General features: G+C 52.6%; 2 protein-coding genes across 3 annotated transcripts in view; one reads left to right on the plus strand and one right to left on the minus strand.

Annotated features, from left to right (window-relative positions):
• Window positions 1–7,124, minus strand: part of PC (pyruvate carboxylase) — a 69,296-nt gene extending 62,172 nt beyond the window's left edge. The window contains exons 1-2 of the mRNA XM_079788109.1: window positions 7,035–7,124; window positions 2,841–2,876 (exon numbers count right to left, since the gene is read on the minus strand). The gene's annotated coding sequence lies outside the window, so the exon portion shown is untranslated. The remainder of the gene's footprint in view (window positions 1–2,840; window positions 2,877–7,034) is intronic.
• Window positions 7,125–14,523: 7,399 nt separating this feature from the next.
• LOC307108810 (uncharacterized protein C11orf86 homolog) lies at window positions 14,524–16,236 on the plus strand. 2 transcript variants are annotated; one of them, XM_079787007.1, is made up of 2 exons: window positions 14,524–14,805; window positions 15,391–16,236. In XM_079787007.1, exons 1-2 carry the CDS (start codon window positions 14,548–14,550, stop codon window positions 15,487–15,489), a joined length of 357 nt encoding a protein of 118 aa, XP_079643133.1. In that variant the 5' UTR covers window positions 14,524–14,547; the 3' UTR covers window positions 15,490–16,236. The 2 variants fall into 2 exon arrangements, with proteins under 2 accessions (XP_079643133.1, XP_079643134.1); XM_079787008.1 differs by having other exon boundaries at window positions 15,394–16,236.
• Window positions 16,237–17,840: the final 1,604 nt, after the last annotated feature.

Genomic DNA, 17,840 nt, shown 5'->3' on the forward strand with positions numbered 1-17,840 from the left:
CCTGTGGACTGAAGGGTCCCGGGTTCAATTCCAGTCAACGGCATATGCCCAGGTTGCGGGCCCGATCCCCAGTAGGGGGTGTGCAGGAAGCAGCTGATCCATGATTCTCTCTCATCATTGATATTTCTATCTCTCTCTCCCTCTCCCTTCCTCTCTGAAATCAATAAAAATATACTTTAAAATTTTTTAAATAAAACAGAATTATAGGAATGTTTAAGAAAATTTAAGAGCCAGCTTAATTTATTAGATTTACAGGAATTATTTAAGTATTAGGAATGTCTGTTAATCAGACAATTGGAAATATTAAAATAATTAAAGTTGAATGCAATTTAGAAATTCAATATAAATTTTTCAAATGAGTTAAGTTTGCAATTGAGATCCAGTATTATTCAAAAGCCCCCTTCAAAGTGATTAAAATTTCCTAAATTAATAGAACAGAAAGATTGTAGGCTACACTTCGAAGGGAAACTTGGAAGACTAGCCATTAAAGGAAGAACTAGATTTCAACTTTAACAAATTGAACACCAATTTTTTTTTTCATCCAAAGTAACTTCTGAATAATCTTTGCATTACACAAAAAACCCAATGGTAGGGATGAGGTGTGGTAACAAAAAAACCCAGCCAGACATGTCACTCACCTGAAATTCATCAAGTCAATCTCTCTGAGTCTCAGTTTCCTCATCATAAGAGAGGAATGTTTTCCAGAATAATACATTTATTATTCATAATTTAATAATATTAATAAAATTTCATATTGATAAATAGCACATCAGTTAGCAAAAGCACTTGGTGAAGCATATAGTGGTGGGCAAATATAAGAGATTAGCAGCATGATATCACTCCGTAGTAACTGCAGCCTTTCCCAGACCCTGAGCTGGCCAATGACAGACATGCAAAAGGTGACATATCCTCAGAGACTAAGCATGACTCAGCATAGCCAGATCACGGAATTTTCCCAGAGGTTTCAGCCAGGGATGGATGTCATCAGGAGAGGAGCTGCTACACATGGAGACTGGCCCCATTTCACGCACAGCTGGTGGAAATGTACTTAAGAGCAGCTTTGAATACTCCCTACCCCCTTCTCTGGCCTTCAGGAAAGATAAGGATAAGGAGTAAGGGACAGCAGCAATGAGGGAATGCTGGGATGACCTGGGTTATGGCTTCTGGCATAATATTAAAAAAAAATGAGCCCCACCCTCCCAAAAAAGCCCACCCTGGCCCCCATGGCTTAGTGGTTAGGGTGTCAGCCTGTACACCGGAGGGTCTCAGGTTTGATTCCCAGTCAAGGGCATGAACCTGGGTTGCAAGTTCGATCCCCACCCCCCGTCAGGGTAAGTGTGCAAGAAGCAACCAATCAGTGTCTCTTTCACATCGATGTTTCTCTCTCTTTTCTCTCTCCCTGCCCCCTCCCTTCCACTCTCTGAGGATCAATGGAAAAAATATCCTCACTCCTTAGGTAAGGATTAAAAAAAAAAAAAAAAAAAGCCCACATCCAGAATCACCAAGGAGATATAGCAAAGGAGGAGGGAAGAGCAGCAACCTTCCATCTGAGGGTCTTAGTGTGACAACTAAGCAAAACTCCAAGACTCAGCAGGGACTTAGAGACTGAAGACCAAAAAAGCTCTTTAACAAATTAGATGACCTGGGAGAAGGCAGCCCTTCTTGCCACCAATTTTCCCTTCCTACTGATGGATGTGGTGGAAGACACACAAGGGGGTGCAGCGGGGTGGGGATCCGAATATTTAATTCTGCTAATCAGCCTTCTCTGGATCCCCGATTCTCAGCTCCATAAGATAGGTGGCTAGGGACCTTCACCCAACTCCCAACCTCTCCTCGAAGGGATGCAAGGAAGAGCAATAACATTCAACTCTATCAACTGAGAACAGGAGGACGAGATAAGCAGAGAGAATAGGGCAAACTCAATTGAGGCTGCTGCTGGCCCAAGAGAGAGCTGCGGGGGAATCTCAGAAAGGAGAACAACTCCTGGGTCAAGAAGTGTCCCCTGAGGAAAATAGCTACACTATGGGTAGAAACCCAAGACAAATTCCCCAAAGAAATCTCCACTTGGAGCACTGAACTTGGGCTCTGGGGAGAGTTGTCCTTGAGCAACCAAGTCCCCAGGGCACAGGCAGCAGGGTGGAGGTGGGGCGATGCTAGTCAGAGAGCTGGCTAGAATGTTCACTGGGACCAGCAGCAGGAGACAGAACTGGATCTTCAGGTGGACTCTAGCCAGAGGGCCCTGGTTTGCAGCTGAGGAGATGCACCTGGCTCAGTGCAATCAGGGGAAGGCTGTGTGAGGAGAAACCTGAAAAGCAGGAGGTCACACAGGGCAATGCTACCTGAGCACTGAGAGAGAAGGAAGGGACGATTCCACCTTTACCCCTCTGGCACTGTGACGCCCGAAGACTGAGCTCAGTGTGAACGTGGGTGCCAAGTGTTTTTACAGCCAGCTGACAGAGTCAATAGCCACAGGCTGCCCAGAGTCCCTCACCACCAGCACCTGCCTTCCATGCTGACTCAAGGGGTCTGCACAGACTGCCCGGCCCGACAGATGCCACCCTCCCCATGACCAGTGTCCCAAGTCACACCCTTCTAGAAGAAGGGCTTCCTGGGGCTGACCAGTTGCCAACTGGGACCAGCGAGGGACCCAGATGTCATTTTCCAGTGAAAACCAAGAAAGACTGGGAACAGACAAGGACTGCTTATATTTTCCAAAAATCAGAGCTTGGCCATTAATATGCATTGTGCTTGATAGCCGACATGCCCGGACTGCTGACCTGGACAGCTGCTCCTGAAGGAGACCCACCACCCCACCACCTGGGTTCAGGCACAGGACTTACCCTCAGGCCTTGTCAGCTCAGAGAGGCAGGCGCAATCTAAAGTAAAAGAAAGAGAAGTGTTACTCTCATTTCTCCAGCACTTCCAAGAGCACCTAGGAGTGGCAAGAACAGAGATTCAGAACCCAGAGAACTGTTACTTTGCTTCCATCAAGGAGAATGGGGGTGTGTGTGTGGGGGGAGGGGGGCACCAGGAAAGCACCCCAGCTCTGCTATCCAACGCCTGGGCTCCACCATTGCTGCTCTGCCACCCACTCCTGTAACCACTCAAAGCTGTTTCCTCGTCTGTGAAATGGGAATAGTAACAACACTCCTCTCACAGGATTCCTGATAAGTCCACACAAGTGCAGCTCTGGCGCCGGGCCTGCTGGAGAACACAGACCTCAGCCAATGCGCTTAGTAAGAAGCATTTAAGTAAAACCCTTTCCTGGCACTCACTACACAGGAACAAGAAGTTCTAGAAACTTTTATTGTTTCATCTGAAGTACTTTTCTTCCTGTCCAATTCCATCCAGCCCCAGGCCTACTTTCTCCGCAGAGCTGTCTCCAATCCTTCAGAGCTGAGTGCTCCTCCAGATTAGATTCCCCCAGCCTGCGTCCTATCTCACTACGCACCTGACACTAATTTTTGTCTTATGTGACCGAGAGCTGCTATGTCTCCTATTTCCCCGACTATTTCCTCAGCCCACATTGGGGAGCTCACAGACCACACCTGTCACTCAGTCTAGTCACTGGTAAATCAAGAACAAAACGGAGACACAGACCAGCAAATCATCAAAGGAACTGAATCCATGATGCCCTGGTAGATTACATCAAGGCTGAAAATGAATGCCTGGGGTACTCAATTCAATAAAATATTGATTGGGCATATACCTCCCATAGGCACCAGGTCAGAAGGCACAGGCTCTGCTCCCAAAATGCCAAAGAGCAGGTTGTGGGGGGCTAAAAAACTGAGGGTAAGCAAAGGATAACACACGAGAGGGACCCATGTAGGGACCCCAGCCACACAGTCTCCTAGCTGTGTAGATTCTGAGGGATTTAGTCTAACCCATAGTTCCTCACCTTTAAATGAGGAGCTAACAGTACCTCTGTTATAGGGTTGTTGTGTCAATCAAAAAAATACATGTAAGGGGCTTAGCAAGATCCCTGCCACCACATAATAAAAGGTTGGCTTTTATTAATAACAAATCATTATATATCATTATTATTACAAGAGAGGAGCCATGTCCAAATGAATAGATTTGGCAAGGCTTAATGCCGGAAAGCCTGCAAATAATTCTGATAGGATAAGATAAGAGGGAAAGTCCTGCAGAGAACAAGGACACCGGGGACAAGAGCAGCGGAGGGACCAACACGAGGAAGCAAGTTTGGGGGCAACAACAAATGGTCTCACATGAGGACTGAGGCGGACTGAGGCAGACAGAAGAGGGCACCTGTTGGGTCAAATGGAAGAAGAAGCCCAATAGGTGGGATCTTGTCTTCTCACTCAATAGCTAAGAGGAAAGGGCTTTGCGTCATTTCCCATCTCCCACCATCAGGCCCTACTCCTTTCGCAGTTTAGCAAAGCATTCACAGCTGAGACTAGAGGCGGCTAGGACCAAGAGGTGAGGGATGGTCAGTCAGGCCCAGGTGAGGTTTCAGAGAGAGAAGGCGCAAGGCCCCACCGCTGAAAGGAGGTCCACGGATGGCAAACAGCATGCTTTCCGGGTATCGGGAGCAGGGGGCTGTTCAGAAGAGAGTAAGAGGTTATTGGGAGGCAGCCAAAGAGAGGACCCCCAGCTCAGGGGGAAGAGTGCCACCCAGATCTGGACAGGCTGGGTCTACGAGCACAGGACCCGGGACTGGGCTACGGAAGTGAGACAAGAGAAAGCGAGGAGGACAAAAGGGCAAGTGGCCTGAACTGGCACATCAAAGGCAGGAGGGATCCACCGAGGCTACAGCTTCCAGGACAAGCCTCCCGAGGGGTAGGTGATCCTCAAGGGGAGGCCTGGCACAGACAGGGCCAGCGAAGCTGGAGCAGGCTTCAGTAGCGAGAGATAAGGCACAGAGGGGACTCAGGGGTAAACTGTGGAAACTCTGAATGACAGCCTAATTCAACAAGTCAATATTGAACAACTACAGCGAACAACGCTCCTTCCTCAGGGCAGGGCGGCCGCTAAGAAACACAGGGTTCCTGCTCACACGTGGTTTACTAGAACACAGACAGTCACAACCTGTAGCGCAGGCCTCCTGCTGGGCCCTCAGAGCCCCACCAAGCACCCTGGCGCCCGCCTTTGGACCCCGTCTTCTTTCTGCCTTAGCAGCACCTTAGCAAGTGCCCTCACCTGTCACCCCTCCTGTAGAGGCCTCTTCAGCGACCCACCTGGGAAGTGCTACTTCTCCCCGGTTCCCCTGCCACCTTCCTCAGCCTTCCTCTTGCAGGTTCTAGTCGCTTAAAACTCACCTCTCCTCCGTAATAAAAACCTGGCTCCTCTCTGGGGGGTGAGGGCATGTATGGGTGTGGGGTGGGGGGGGTGGGAATGGTAAGATATGTACACATATAATACCTCAATTAAAAAAAAACAAAAAAAAAAAACCTGGCTCCTCAAAACCAATCACTGCTTCTTCAGTGCCGGCTGCCTGTGCAATCAAACGAAGCTCACGACTCACCCCATCCACAGAGCTTTCCCCACTCCATCCCTGTCCCGCCCCCAGCCAGTCCATGTCTCCCCTCCCTGGCCTCAGTATGTGGTTTGGCCTGATTTGTGGGCCTCTACTCAACTTCCTCTTCCATGTCCTCCCAGGGACCATACCTCGCCAGCATGGGCTCTGTACAAACACGCCGACTTGCTGCTAAAAGTTCTATTTCTTTTTTCTCTCCCTCAGTTTGTCAGCATTTCTAGGACAAGGATTAATTTCATCTCTCACGTCTTCTCTCAACGCCCAGTCTAGCGATCTGAACATGGTAAGGTGTGCAAAAGAAGGCGAGTAAGAATTCAAGAGTTAAGATGCAGAGCAAGAGCAGAACAGCTGTATCACCGGGTTCATAGGAATGCTGAGCACATGCACTCCCAGCATGAGTATTTGCATCACAGGCAGGGGAAGGGTGACCCGGGGAAGCCAGGGCTGACGGCAGCAGTGGGTAAGGGAGCAACAGAAAAGGCAAAAGTTCAGAGCAGACTCAATAGCTCTGGTTATGATCTGCCAAATACGGGCACCTCCTGGAGACTCAGTTTTCTCAGCTGCAGAATGGGGATAATAAGCCCTGGCATACTTTCTCACAAAATGAACAGGCAATCAAAATTTTGAAGAAGTTCAAAGCTGCCAGGATCCTAGGACCTGGCCTAAGCCCTGCATCTGTGAGATGAGAAAGAGTTCCCCAGAGATGAAACAACTCAAAGTACACAAAGCAAGTCATTCTGGGAGGGACCTTCATGGCAGGTCCTGAAAGCAAGGCTTCGGAGTTCAAACGTTTCCCAGGCCGCCCCCGGCTGCGCTCCGTAAAGTGCTGAAAGCTGTGAAAGTAACGGGCTGCGCCCGGCCCCACCTCCTAACTGAGCAGCCTCGGGCGAATCACTGCTTCTGGGCTCCTCGAGCTTCTTCACCTGAAACTAAACGGACCTGGGAATACGCCACAGGGTAACGAGGAGGAGGAGGATCCTACGCGGGACTCCGGGAACACGGAAAACCCTCGCCTTACAGGCCACGGCTTTCCTCAGAACGGAGCAACTGCCAGTATGACGGGGAAAACCTGGCTCCCCATTCAGACAGACCTGCGTTCGAACCCTCACTCAAGGACCTAGCACAGGGCCTTTTCGTGCTCCGTGCATCAGTTTCTCCATCTGCAAAATGGGCCCGAAAGCTAGAATAAGGCCGCCGCCGGTCGCCAGGGGCGCGGGATGGACAAGGCCCGGCTGGAGCCCGAAAGGGAGGGATGCTCACGGAGCGACGGGCCGGGGTCAAGGGGGTCCCCGGAGCGAGGGTGTGAGGGAGGGACGGACCCACGCCGACCGTCCCCCACGAGGGGGGAGGGGAGGGGCGGCGCAACTCGCCTCGCGCACCGTCCGCAGCTGTCTCCTCCAGCCGTCACTCGCGAAGCCCGCGCCGCCGTGGCGCGCACGGCCCTTATATAAGCGTCCCCTGCGGCGGCGCCGCAGCACGCCCACCGGCTCCCACCCGCCGCGGGAAGAGGAAGGTGCGCGGCGCCGTGGGCACTCACCTCTTCGCCGCCGCCGCAAGTCGTCGCCGCCGCCTCTACAGACGCTAGCTCCGGTGACAGGGAGCAGCTGCGGTCTCGGCGCAACCAAACTTGCTTCGGTCCATGCCCCGCCTTGGGACTTCCTATTGGCTCAAGCAGCCCAACCCCTCCTGTTATTGGACAGTGGGCTCCGTCACTCACCACTCCCCCGTTCAGAACTCCTCCTTACGCCCGTCTGCCCGTCACATTTAAGCCTTGGCGCCCCACGTCGGCCCCGCCCCTCGCGTCCCCGGCGGGCCCCTGGATTGGTGACGAGGCTGGAAGAGCCCGTCCCTGGCACGCCACCGCCTACTCCCTGGACTACAGAGCCCCACGTGGGCCTCTCGTCCTGGCCGCGGCCCGCAATAGGCGGAAGTGGCCGGTCTCGGACACGCTGTGATTGGTTGTCCGCGGGGGTGGGGATGTGCGATTCATTCACCCGAGTAGCACGTGTCTCCCAAAGCCGCAAGCATAACAGATCACACCGGAGCTCAAGGATCCAGGCTAGATGCAAATACAGGCAAGCGGACGGAGAAGAGGTCGGAGGAAAAGGGTTTGCGAAGGGCAGGAGGAAGGAGAAGGTGCACGGGTTTACGGGATTGCGTCCTTCAGCAACCGTAGGGGTGGGGATGATAGGCAGAAGGCCGTCCCTGTGTGACCTTGGACAAGCAACCTCACCTCTCTGAGCCAGTTTCCTACTCTGCAAGTTGAGGCCGCGCAGGACCTAGAGGGCCCCAGAAGGCTTGGTTGAACGGAAAGCTTCATAAGTCATAAGCTGGGCTCTGTGCCAACCGGGGGATAGGGGAGTGGCCAAAACAAAATATATGTCTTCCAGTGAGATAGCACAGACGGTAAACAAAATATACCGTACACCAGATGTTAATCAGGGCATGGAGGAAAAAAATGACCTGCTTCCAGACAGTTGGGAGGATCAAGGACTATGAGAACATCTTGTTAACTAAAAATTGCTAATTGAGCACGGAGAGATAATACAACTCCGTTTCTCTCTCTCTCTCTCTCTCTCTCTCTCTCTCTCTCTCTCTCTCTCTCTCTTCTTTTTTTTTTCTCTATGTTGTGTCTGCTGTATTTGTCTCTCCAACTTTCTAAACTTCCCTTCCATCTGGCTGAACTCTAACCTGGGACAATCCAACATAGCCATTTTAGTAGCAGAAAATGAATTAAAAGCCCAATTCTCCAGATTCACATACTCATTTGATTAACAAACACCTTTTACTATGGGCTTGGTGCTATGCCTGGGGCGCAGTAGTGAAAAAGACACAGTTCCTACCATCTTGTCACAGAAGCTAACCTTCTATTACATGTCCAAGTCCAAGGACTCTTTCTACCTCACAACTTACTTTATGCAGGAAAGAGTTAAAGCTGTGTGACCTTGGGCAGGTGCCCAACCTCTCTGGACAGAATTTCCTCATAAAAGGGTTTGGACATGTTGGCCATTAAGTCTGTTATTTTCTTGTCCCTATTAATCTGCTAGTGTGTGTGACTTCAACACTTCTTGGCTGCATTTTTTCTGCTCTGCTGTGCACATGTATGATGTGGGCCCCTGTGATACTCAGGAAAGGCAAGGCCCTGCGCTAGGGCTGGCCATGCTGTGATGCATCGGCTCAGTCCTGGCTGGTCCTTGTGAACTCCTGGGTCTGGAGCAGAGGGCAGGTGGCTCCACCCAGGTTCAGGTGACTCCCTGGGCAACACCACCAGGTGGAGATCTGAACAAAGAAACTAATTGAGAACTAGAAAATGGACTGTAGTGAAACCAAGGAAGTATGGAATTTGAACAGTTAGCTCGGGCACATAAATTACCTAGTTCACATTAAATTAGGAAACCAGACACCTCTCCACCCAGGCTCTCCTACCTCCAGGTTGAGTTCCCCAGGAGGGGTATTCCATCCCAGACAAAAAACTCCTGGCGAAAGCCTGGGTGGGAAGTTCCATGTGGCTAGAAAAAACATGCCTCAGTGTGGGCTTCGGTACCACTAGTGACAGCATCTCCTTGGATCAGGGTGCTAGTGGGAAGCTCAGATTCCTGAGCCCCAGCCCATGGTTCTCACTCAATTTTAACCACCAACTCAGATCTTAGAATCAACAGCAGAATACCACTCAAGTCCGTTTCTGAGGAATGGGATCCTCAGAAATAAGCATTGCATTGCTTACTTAGACGCTCCTCAAATGGTTCTAGTGTGGGTCAGTGTGGAGAGGCCTAGAGAAATTGTTACCCAGACTTCCCTGATGATGAAAACCCGCTGGGGCTCTTTAAAACAAAACAGATTCCTGGACTCCCAACCCCTGTGGATTCTGATCCAGTAAGTCTAGGGTGGGGCCCAGGAATCTTTTTACTCATTTATTTATTTTTAACAAGCCCCAACTGATTTTTGAGATCTGGGAAGTTTGAGAAATTTGCCTGTGTTCCTAGGAGGGTGCAGGGGAAGCTGAGGCGGGACAGAAAGGCGAGACCCGTCTATGGATGGCCAGGAGTCTAGCTCAGAACTAGTTCTCTTACTGTATTTTAAGGGTTGCTCAGGCAAAGAGATAAATTATCAGTTGAAATATACACAGTTTTAAATTAAATATGTGTATATGCACAGCCCCTCACTTCATTTCTGGTGGGCATGATGTCTTCAAGGAAAATTCTAGTGACCTTAACCTTCAGGCTTGTAATTCTATCTGATCAGCGTGGGGCCCAGGTCTGAGCCATGGCAGGTGGAACACATTTGCTGAGGGCTTTTTGCTGGCCTGACTCTGAGGGTATGGATTCCAGGCCTACTACTGGCTGTGTCCTTGGGCAAGTTGCTTCACCTCTCTGAGCTTCTGTTACTTCATCTAAAAAATGGGGCCAGCCCAAGCTGGTTTGGCTCAGTAGATAGAGCGTCGGACTGCGGTCCGAAGGGCCCCAGGATTGATTCCTGTCAAGGGCACATGCCCGGGTTGCGGGCTTGATCCCCAGTAGGGGGTGTGCAGGAGGCAGCCCATCGATGATTCTCTCTCATCATTGATGTTTCTTTTTTTTTTTTAATTTTTAAAAAAATATATTTTATTGATTTTTTTACAGAGAGGAAGAGAGAGGGATAGAGAGTTAGAAACATCGATGAGAGAGCAACATCAATCAGCTGCCTCTTGCACACCCCCTACTGGGGATGTGCCCACAACCAAGGTACATGCCCTTGACCGGAATCAAACCTGGGACCCTTGAGTCCGCAGACTGACGTTCTATCCACTAAGCCAAACCGGTCTCGGCTCATCATTGATGTTTCTATCTCTCTCTCCCTCCCCCTTCCTCTCTGAAATTAATAAAAATATATTTAAAAAATAAAATAAAATTTAAAAATGAGGCTAAGCTCCAGAGTGGTGTGAGAGTGAAATGCAATCACAAAGGTAAGGCTCCTGGAGAAGGGGCACACTCCATCCCCACTGCCTACCAAGTTCAGTCAGATTCCTCTTCCTGGCCCTGGAACCCCCCGAGAGTGGGCTTCAGTTTGTCTTTCTAGATTCTTCTGCCGCCCAAGGACAACCCTGTGTGTTCCCAGGCTCTAGTCACCCGCAGGATCCTACCCCCATCTCTATTGCACCAGTCCTCCGCGCTTTTGAGGCTGAGCTCCAACACCACCTCCTCCAGGAAGCCTGCCTGTATTCTCTCCACCCCCAAACCAGATGTGGTCTCCCACTCTCTTCTGGGCAACCTCAGCACGTGGCGTCTATTTTAAGGTGCCTTCCTTTATGTAATCAGAATTCCTCCTTTGTCAGGGGTGGAGATTCTACCTGATCCCCTTGGCCTCACTCCTTGGCATCATCGAAACAAAATCTTGTCTGGCCAGTGTGGCTTGGTGGTTGAGCATCGACACAGGGGTCCTCAAACTTTTTAAACAGGGGGCCAGTTCACTGTCCCTCAGACCGTTGGAGGGCCGGACTATTGTTTAAAAAAAAAAAACTATGAACAAATTCCTATGCACACTGCACATATCTTATTTTGAAGTAAAAAAACAAAACGGCAAAAACACCCGCATGTGGCCCGCGGGCCGTAGTTTGAGGACGCCTGAACTAGGAGGTCAGCGTTCAATTCCTGATCAGGGCACATGACCAGGTTGCAGGCTCCACCCCCAGTAGAGGGCGTGCAGGAGGCAGCCCATCAATGAATGATTCTCGTCATTGACGTTTCTATCTCTCCTCTCCCTTCCTCTCTGAAATCAATAAAAATATATTTTAAAATAATGCTCCTTTTCGAGGATTTCCATCTTAAATTTGATGAAATAAGGTATTATATCCCATTTTATAGCTGAGAAACTGTAGACACAGGAAGCTAAGCCGCTCACTCGAGACACATAGCTGCCATGGGAGAGTGCTTTCAACTCCGGCATTTGGATGGATTTGGAGTCCAGGTGTCACGGGTGAGCAACCTCCATAATGACCTCCTACAGTCCTGCCTCCTGGTGTTCATGCCATGCCCTCGGGGTGGGGAGAGGGCCTTCCCTGAGTGCTGGCTGGACCTGGTGACTGGACTTGAAGGAACAGAATATGGCAGAAATGGTGGGAGGTCACTTCTGAGATCAAGTTCCCCAAAGACTGGCTTCTGCCTGCCTGCTACCTCCTGCCCTCTCACTTGCTGGCTCTGATCGAAGCCAGCTGCCACGTGGTAAGCTACTCTTGGGAGAGGCCCACGTGGCAACAGACAACAACCCACAAGAAACTGAGGCTCCCCGTGCAACAACCTTCAAGGAACCAAGTCCTGCCAACAAGTGTCAGAACGACCTTGGATGACCGAAGCCCCCTGGCTGGAGCCTGCAAGGGACCCCAAGCCAGAGGCCCAGTGGAGCTGTGCCTGGACTCCTGACCCACAGAAACTGGGGTCATACATGAGTGCTGCTTAAAGCCACTAAATTGTGGGGTAATTTGTTAGGCAGCAGTAGACAAGTAATAGCCTCCAATATTTAAGATAAAGTATTTACTCTCATGCCCTGGGGACAGAGAGACGAAGGAGATGTTGTCCTGGCCCCTAAGGGACACACAGCATGTGATTGCTGCTCCTCTGTGCGTTTGGTTGGCTGCAGAGGAAACTGCCTCCCTAACTGAAGCTGAAAGGTCAGGCAGGCTCCCAGGGGAGGTGTCACACTGCAGGGTCTGGAAAGATGAGTAAGAACTTGCCAGGTGAGAAAGGCAGGGAGGAGGGGGAAAACGAAAACACATATTTCTCCTTGTCCTCCGGAGATTTGGGAAGTTATAAAATCACACACTTGGCAAGAGGGTATTCAGCAGCTATACGCTTGACGCAAGAGCATGATTCACCCCAAGGCTCTTAGGAATGTGCGAGTCAGCAAGCTCCTCCCTGCTCAGACTTTGGTGAGGGTGGGGATTTGATTGGACTCTGCTGGGGTGAGGGCACTGGAGATTGTGTAACGGTTCTGTTGCTTTTTAACCAGGTTCCGGGGTTTAGCCTTTAGGGGCGCGGTCAGGGTTGGCATGAAGAGGCCTGGGTGTGGATCTCAGTCCACCTTTGGGATGGGACGGGACAGAAGGCCGGGGCCCCCTTTCTCCATTCTCCTCTTCACACTGGCTCCATCTTAGCGCTTCCGGCTGCGAGCTGAGCCTGGTGGATATGAAGAGCCCTTTCATCCCAGGAAGGCCTAGAGAGAGGCAGTGGGTCTCAACCTTTCTAATGCTGCGACCCTTTAATACAGTTCCTCAGGTTGTGGTGACCCCCAACCATAAAATTATTTTCGTTGCTACTTCATAACTGTAATTTTGCTACTGTTATGAATCGTAATGTAAATATCTGTGTTTCCCGATGGTCTTAGGCGACCCCTGTGAAGGGGTCGTTCTACCCCCAAAGGGGTCGCGACCCCCAGGTTGAGAACCGCTGGCCTCGAGAGTGAGAGAGAGGGAAGAGAGCAAGGCCACTCCAGGGACAAGTCTGAGATGAGCCAAGAGTTGCAGCCAGCACTTCCCCGGCCCCAGACAGGGGTGCCCTGTGCAGCAGCCCAAACATAGAGGAGGCAGGACCCCCCGGCTTCAAGTTCTGCCTCTGCCACCAACAGGGCAGGAGAGCGGAGGGGTTGAAGCACTGGGCTCCAAAGCCAGGCTGACCCAGGCAGGGCCCAGCTCTGCCACCTGCTGGGCACACTCTCTGGCCAGGTGCCTACTCTCTCTGGGCCTCCTAATCCATAAAAGAGGGATAACAATGCCCACCTCGTAGGACTTTTGTGAGGTTTAAATGAAATACATGGAGGAACCAATAAAAACGCTCAGAAAATAGCGGTTAAAACAAAAAGAAGTATGGACCAGATGTGCGAGGTACCTCTCAGACCTCAAATTCTAGGATTCTGAGGAGTTGCTGGGCAGAACCAAGTACCTTCCTCCTGCCTTTGTCTTGGGAGAAAGAAAGGCTAATACTAGTTCTCTCCCTTTTGGAAACGCCCCCGTTTATGATTTTTTTAAAATATATTTTATTGATTTTTTACAGAGAGGAAGAGAGAGGGATAGAGAGTTAAAAACATCGATGAGAGAGAAACATCGATCAGCTGCCTCTTGCACACCCCCTATTGGGGATGTGCCCGCAACCAAGGTACATGCCCTTGACCGGAATCGAACCTGGGACCCTTGAGTCCGCAGGCCGACGCTCTATCCACTGAGCCAAACCGGTTTCGGCCCCATTTGTGATTTTATTTGATTTTCACAGCAAGCCATTTTACAGATAACAAGACTGACTGAGAGGGGAAGGGTTTTGCCCGAGATAATAAATATCACCAACTCACTTTTTTTAAATTAATGTTTTTATTGGTTTCAGAGGAAGGGAGAGGTAGAGGTAGAAACATCAATGATGAGAGAGAATCATTGATAAGCTGCCTCCTGCATGCTCCACACTGGAGATCAAGCCAGCAACCCGGGCATGTGCCCTGACCGGGAATCAAACTCTGACCTCCTGGTTCATAGGTCGATGCTCAACCCCTGATCGACACCCGCAGAGCGCCAACTCACCCAGGGCCACAGAGGGGAGTGTCTCTATGTGAGTGTCTCTTGGGATTTGGGGATAGGGTTGTCCTCTGCAGCCAATTATCCCCGTTGGTTGAGGGCTAATGCTCAACCAATGGAGCCACACTGGCCAGGGCGGGAGCTGTCCTGTTTCTTAAAGCTCACCTCTGTTTTGCTGTTGAGCCATTTGTTTTCAGTGTCGACCGAACACGTTTGGACAGTCAGGGTGCAGGAATTGGGGGAGGCCAAGCTCCTCAGAGATGGTGTGGTCAGGGAAAGTGGCCTGGGGGTAGCAGCGTGCTGGGGAGAGGCCTCAGCCTTTGGCCTCGCTGGAGAGACAGTGCGGAGGGTGACTCAGAGATGCTTGGCCCCTGTGGCTTGCCCTTTGCTTTATGATGGCCACCTCAGCAGCACCGACCTTTGCCCCCAAGTGAGCTCCCGTCAGCTGGGTGGAGGCACCAGGCCATCTCAGAGGCTAGTGGCTTGCTGAGGGCCTGGAGCAGTCCTGCGTGTACAAACCATGGGGACAGGGCTACGCAGCCAGTCCTTGCGAGGTCCACGGCCCTCTTATGGCAAGCTCCAGGAGCCTTGGGGGAAGCCCCTGCGACGGTCGCTGAGCCTCAGACAGGGTCGTGAGAAGTCCAGACCCTCAGATCGAGACCCAGAAGGACTGGACTCCTGTGATCAGGAGCGGCGGCCAGCGGGCCTGGGGGACACGGAGCAGCTAATCCAAGCTCAGCAAGGAGGCAGCCGGAGGTGGCTGAAGCAATATCAACAGGTCTGACGGGCGGATGGATGGATGGATGATGGATGGATGATGGATGATGAGTGTTACACGGTGAGGGTGGGGACTCGAGGAGTGGGACCCAGGGCAGTAAAGGCTCAGAGGTAGAAACATACAGTGCCAAGAACCAAGAAGACAGCAGCTTTTGGAGATGAGGCTGGAGAGAGAGGTATCCAGGGACCATATTTCAGAAGGCCCTGACAGCATTTGGACTTTATCCCGTAGGCACTGAGGGGTCATGGAGAGTTTTAGCCCGTGATATAGTCGGAGCTGGTTTAAGATGATTAATCTGGCAGTGTGTTGGATGGGTGGATTTTGCTGGAGGCAAAGCGATCAGCCAGTACAACTTCCCAGGGTTATATCTTGTGTTCCCTGTTCCCTGGGAAAAGGGGGGATCCAGCTGCCCTTGGTGGGAGCTGCCCTCAGGGGGCCCCTGCCTCCTCCTATGGAAGAAAGGGTCCCTAGTGCTTCTATCTCTGGGGTCTACCACCACCTTGTGGCTGTAGATGGAACAACACCTGAAACCCACCACTCAACCCTGGGGCCTGTATGCTGATTCCCTGCTCCTCTGTCTTCCAGCAGGTGAGGAGAAGGTGGGAGAGCTTTGTTGCCAGCTTCCCCGCCGTGACCCTGAGCAGGCCAGCCTCCCCGCAGCCCCCTCTGGGCACCACCAGCTAAGGATGCTGGAAGCCGTGGTGGCCCCTGCTGTACTCGATGAGACGACCCTATCTACTGACTTACCTCCTCGTGGCCCTGTGGGACTGTGGACGAAGTGGCCTCCTCTACGGGGACAGCTTGGCCTTCCTTACAGGCCCCGAGGCCTCTGGCACTGGCTCACTCAGGGCCCTGCGCTGCCCCTCCGCCTGGCCGTCCATGCCAAGGCTCTCTCGCAGCGAAGACCCCTACATGGCTGGAAGGAGGGAGCTCAGCTCTACCCTCTGGAGAATGTCACGGAGGCCCCCCTCCCAACAGTGACATGTAGGAGGGTCTTAGAAGCCTGCCCAGAAGTGGGGGTGTCGCCACCCCTGGTCCCCACACAAGACCAGTCGTAAACCTTCAGGACAGAGCTCGGTGAAGCCAGGACCACGGCTGAGAGGCTCTCCGAACTGCCTTGTCACTGGGCCATGATCCTCCTGCCCTCCCTTCCTGCCAGATGATGGCGGGGGGGTGGGGCCTGGGCCTCCCGCACAGCCTGGGAGCCCCCTGAGGGCCAGGCGCGGGTCTGGGTGCTCCTCGGTGCCCACGCACTGTGGCTGACAGGCTCAGGCCCGGATATCGTCACTTCAATCCTTACAGGATCCCGATGATGGAAACGGGGGAAGCATTCCCTCCCCTGTGACAGAGGGGGAAACTGAGGCCCAGGGAGGGGGAAGAGATTGTTATCTTTGGCATCTCTGGCCCCACCCCACCCAGTTGCCAACACTGGGGGTGAACACAGGAATAAAGATTGCTGAGGTGATGTAAACTATTTGCCTGGTGACTAACTCGCCTCTAGGCCTCTCCAGCTCCCCTGGGGGGGCAGGCCGGGCCCAGAGCTTCCCAGAATGGTGGGGGCGGGGCACCAGGGGCAGGTCCCCCTGCCCCAACCCGGATCCCTCAGAGGCTGGTCTTTCCTGCCACTTCTCTCAACCTTGCTCCCCAGAGGAACTGCCACCTCACCCTTCCGGCCACTTTGGAAGACTTGGCTCTCGCCAGCGCCTTGCCTTTGTGCTCTGCCCTGTGAGGCTCAAAGAGGGCGAGGGCGAGGGCTCACCCAGGGCCACCTAGAGGGGAGTGTCTATCCCCAAAGTGCCCGAGCCCTTTGAGAGACGCTGGCACTTCGTGGGTGGTCCCTGGGGTTCTTTTGGTTCAAGCAGACCCAAGTTCAAAGGTGAGGGTGCAGCTGGTACGGGTCTGTTCTGGGGTGGTGGTGGGACCTGAGGATCTAACGGACAGAGGGGAGGTTCCCCATTTCCCCAGAGCCCAGGACCTGGCAGGGCCTTTGAGGAGCAAGAGGGGTCCTGGGAAAATTTGGTCCCAGACCGCCACTGGATCAGAGACTGGGATGCTGCTTGGAACCTGCCCTCTGGGAGCTGACCAGAAGCTTCAAGCCCAATTAGTCACAGCTGTAGGTGTCCCCTGCCCAGCCCCTCCTGCAGTAGCCGCTGGGTGCCTCTGGGGAACTCGAGGGTTCCAGGGAAGGTCGCTGGAGCCCACAGCTGTGACAAACCCGCTGGATGGCCAGAGGATGAAGCCGAGGCCCAGAATGGGGCAGGAGTTCTCATCTTCCTCCGGATCTCGGCCCTGGAGGTTCCTCCTGATCTATTTGTCCCCAGGGAGTCTCCAGCCCGACACTGCTGCTCTCCTTCTACGTGTCATGCTCTGTGAGCAATTTGCCCGCTATGAGCTTTTGTCATCCACAAGACAGAAATTTCCACGGGGACCTGGCTTGCTCATCACCGGGACCCCTGTGCTCCTCTCGGGGCCCAGCAGGTACTCAATATGCGGTTGTTTAGAGCAGCGGCCGCCAACCTTTCAGACCTCACCAACCACCAGTGGTCCGCGGGCCACCGGTTGGCGACCGCTGGTTTAGAGAATGAGAGATTGGCCTGAAGTCACCCACTGAGTTGGTGGCTGATCTGGGCCTGCAGCGCCTGGGTCTGGGGGCTCCCACTCAGGCAGAACACTTCTCCCCCGGCCTCATCAGCAAGGCCATCACCTGGAGCACATCCGGGGCCCTGGGCAGAGGCTTTCATCAAAACACACACAGGCTCTGACAGGCTGCTTCCAGGGCCTCGGCCGCCCCTCCCATGGGCACGCCCTCTCACACTGTGTCTTTGCCACACCTCCCACCAAGACAGGGATGCTCTCTCCCTCCCCTGGAATCTGGGTGTGCCCTGCTCTGACCAACAGAAGGCAGTGGAAATAGTGTGCTGGGCCCATAGGCCCCTAGAGGCTTTGCAGCTGCCGTGGGAAGGAGTCCAGGAAACCCTGCAGGTGGGTTGAAAGGTGGCCCCCAAACAGACATGACCATGTTCTAATCCCCAGCA

Source organism: Cnephaeus nilssonii, assembly GCF_951640355.1.
Source record: "Cnephaeus nilssonii genome assembly, chromosome: 13".
Lineage (NCBI taxonomy): Eukaryota > Metazoa > Chordata > Mammalia > Chiroptera > Vespertilionidae > Cnephaeus > Cnephaeus nilssonii.

Coding starts and splice junctions, on each gene's coding strand:
- LOC307108810 (XM_079787007.1), top strand. CDS start 14,548: ATGGGGACAGGGCTACGCAGCCAGTCCTTGCGAGGTCCACGGCCCTCT. Junction 14,806..15,390: donor GGCTGAAGCAATATCAACAG/GTCTGACGGGCG, acceptor TCTGTCTTCCAG/CAGGTGAGGAGAAGGTGGGA.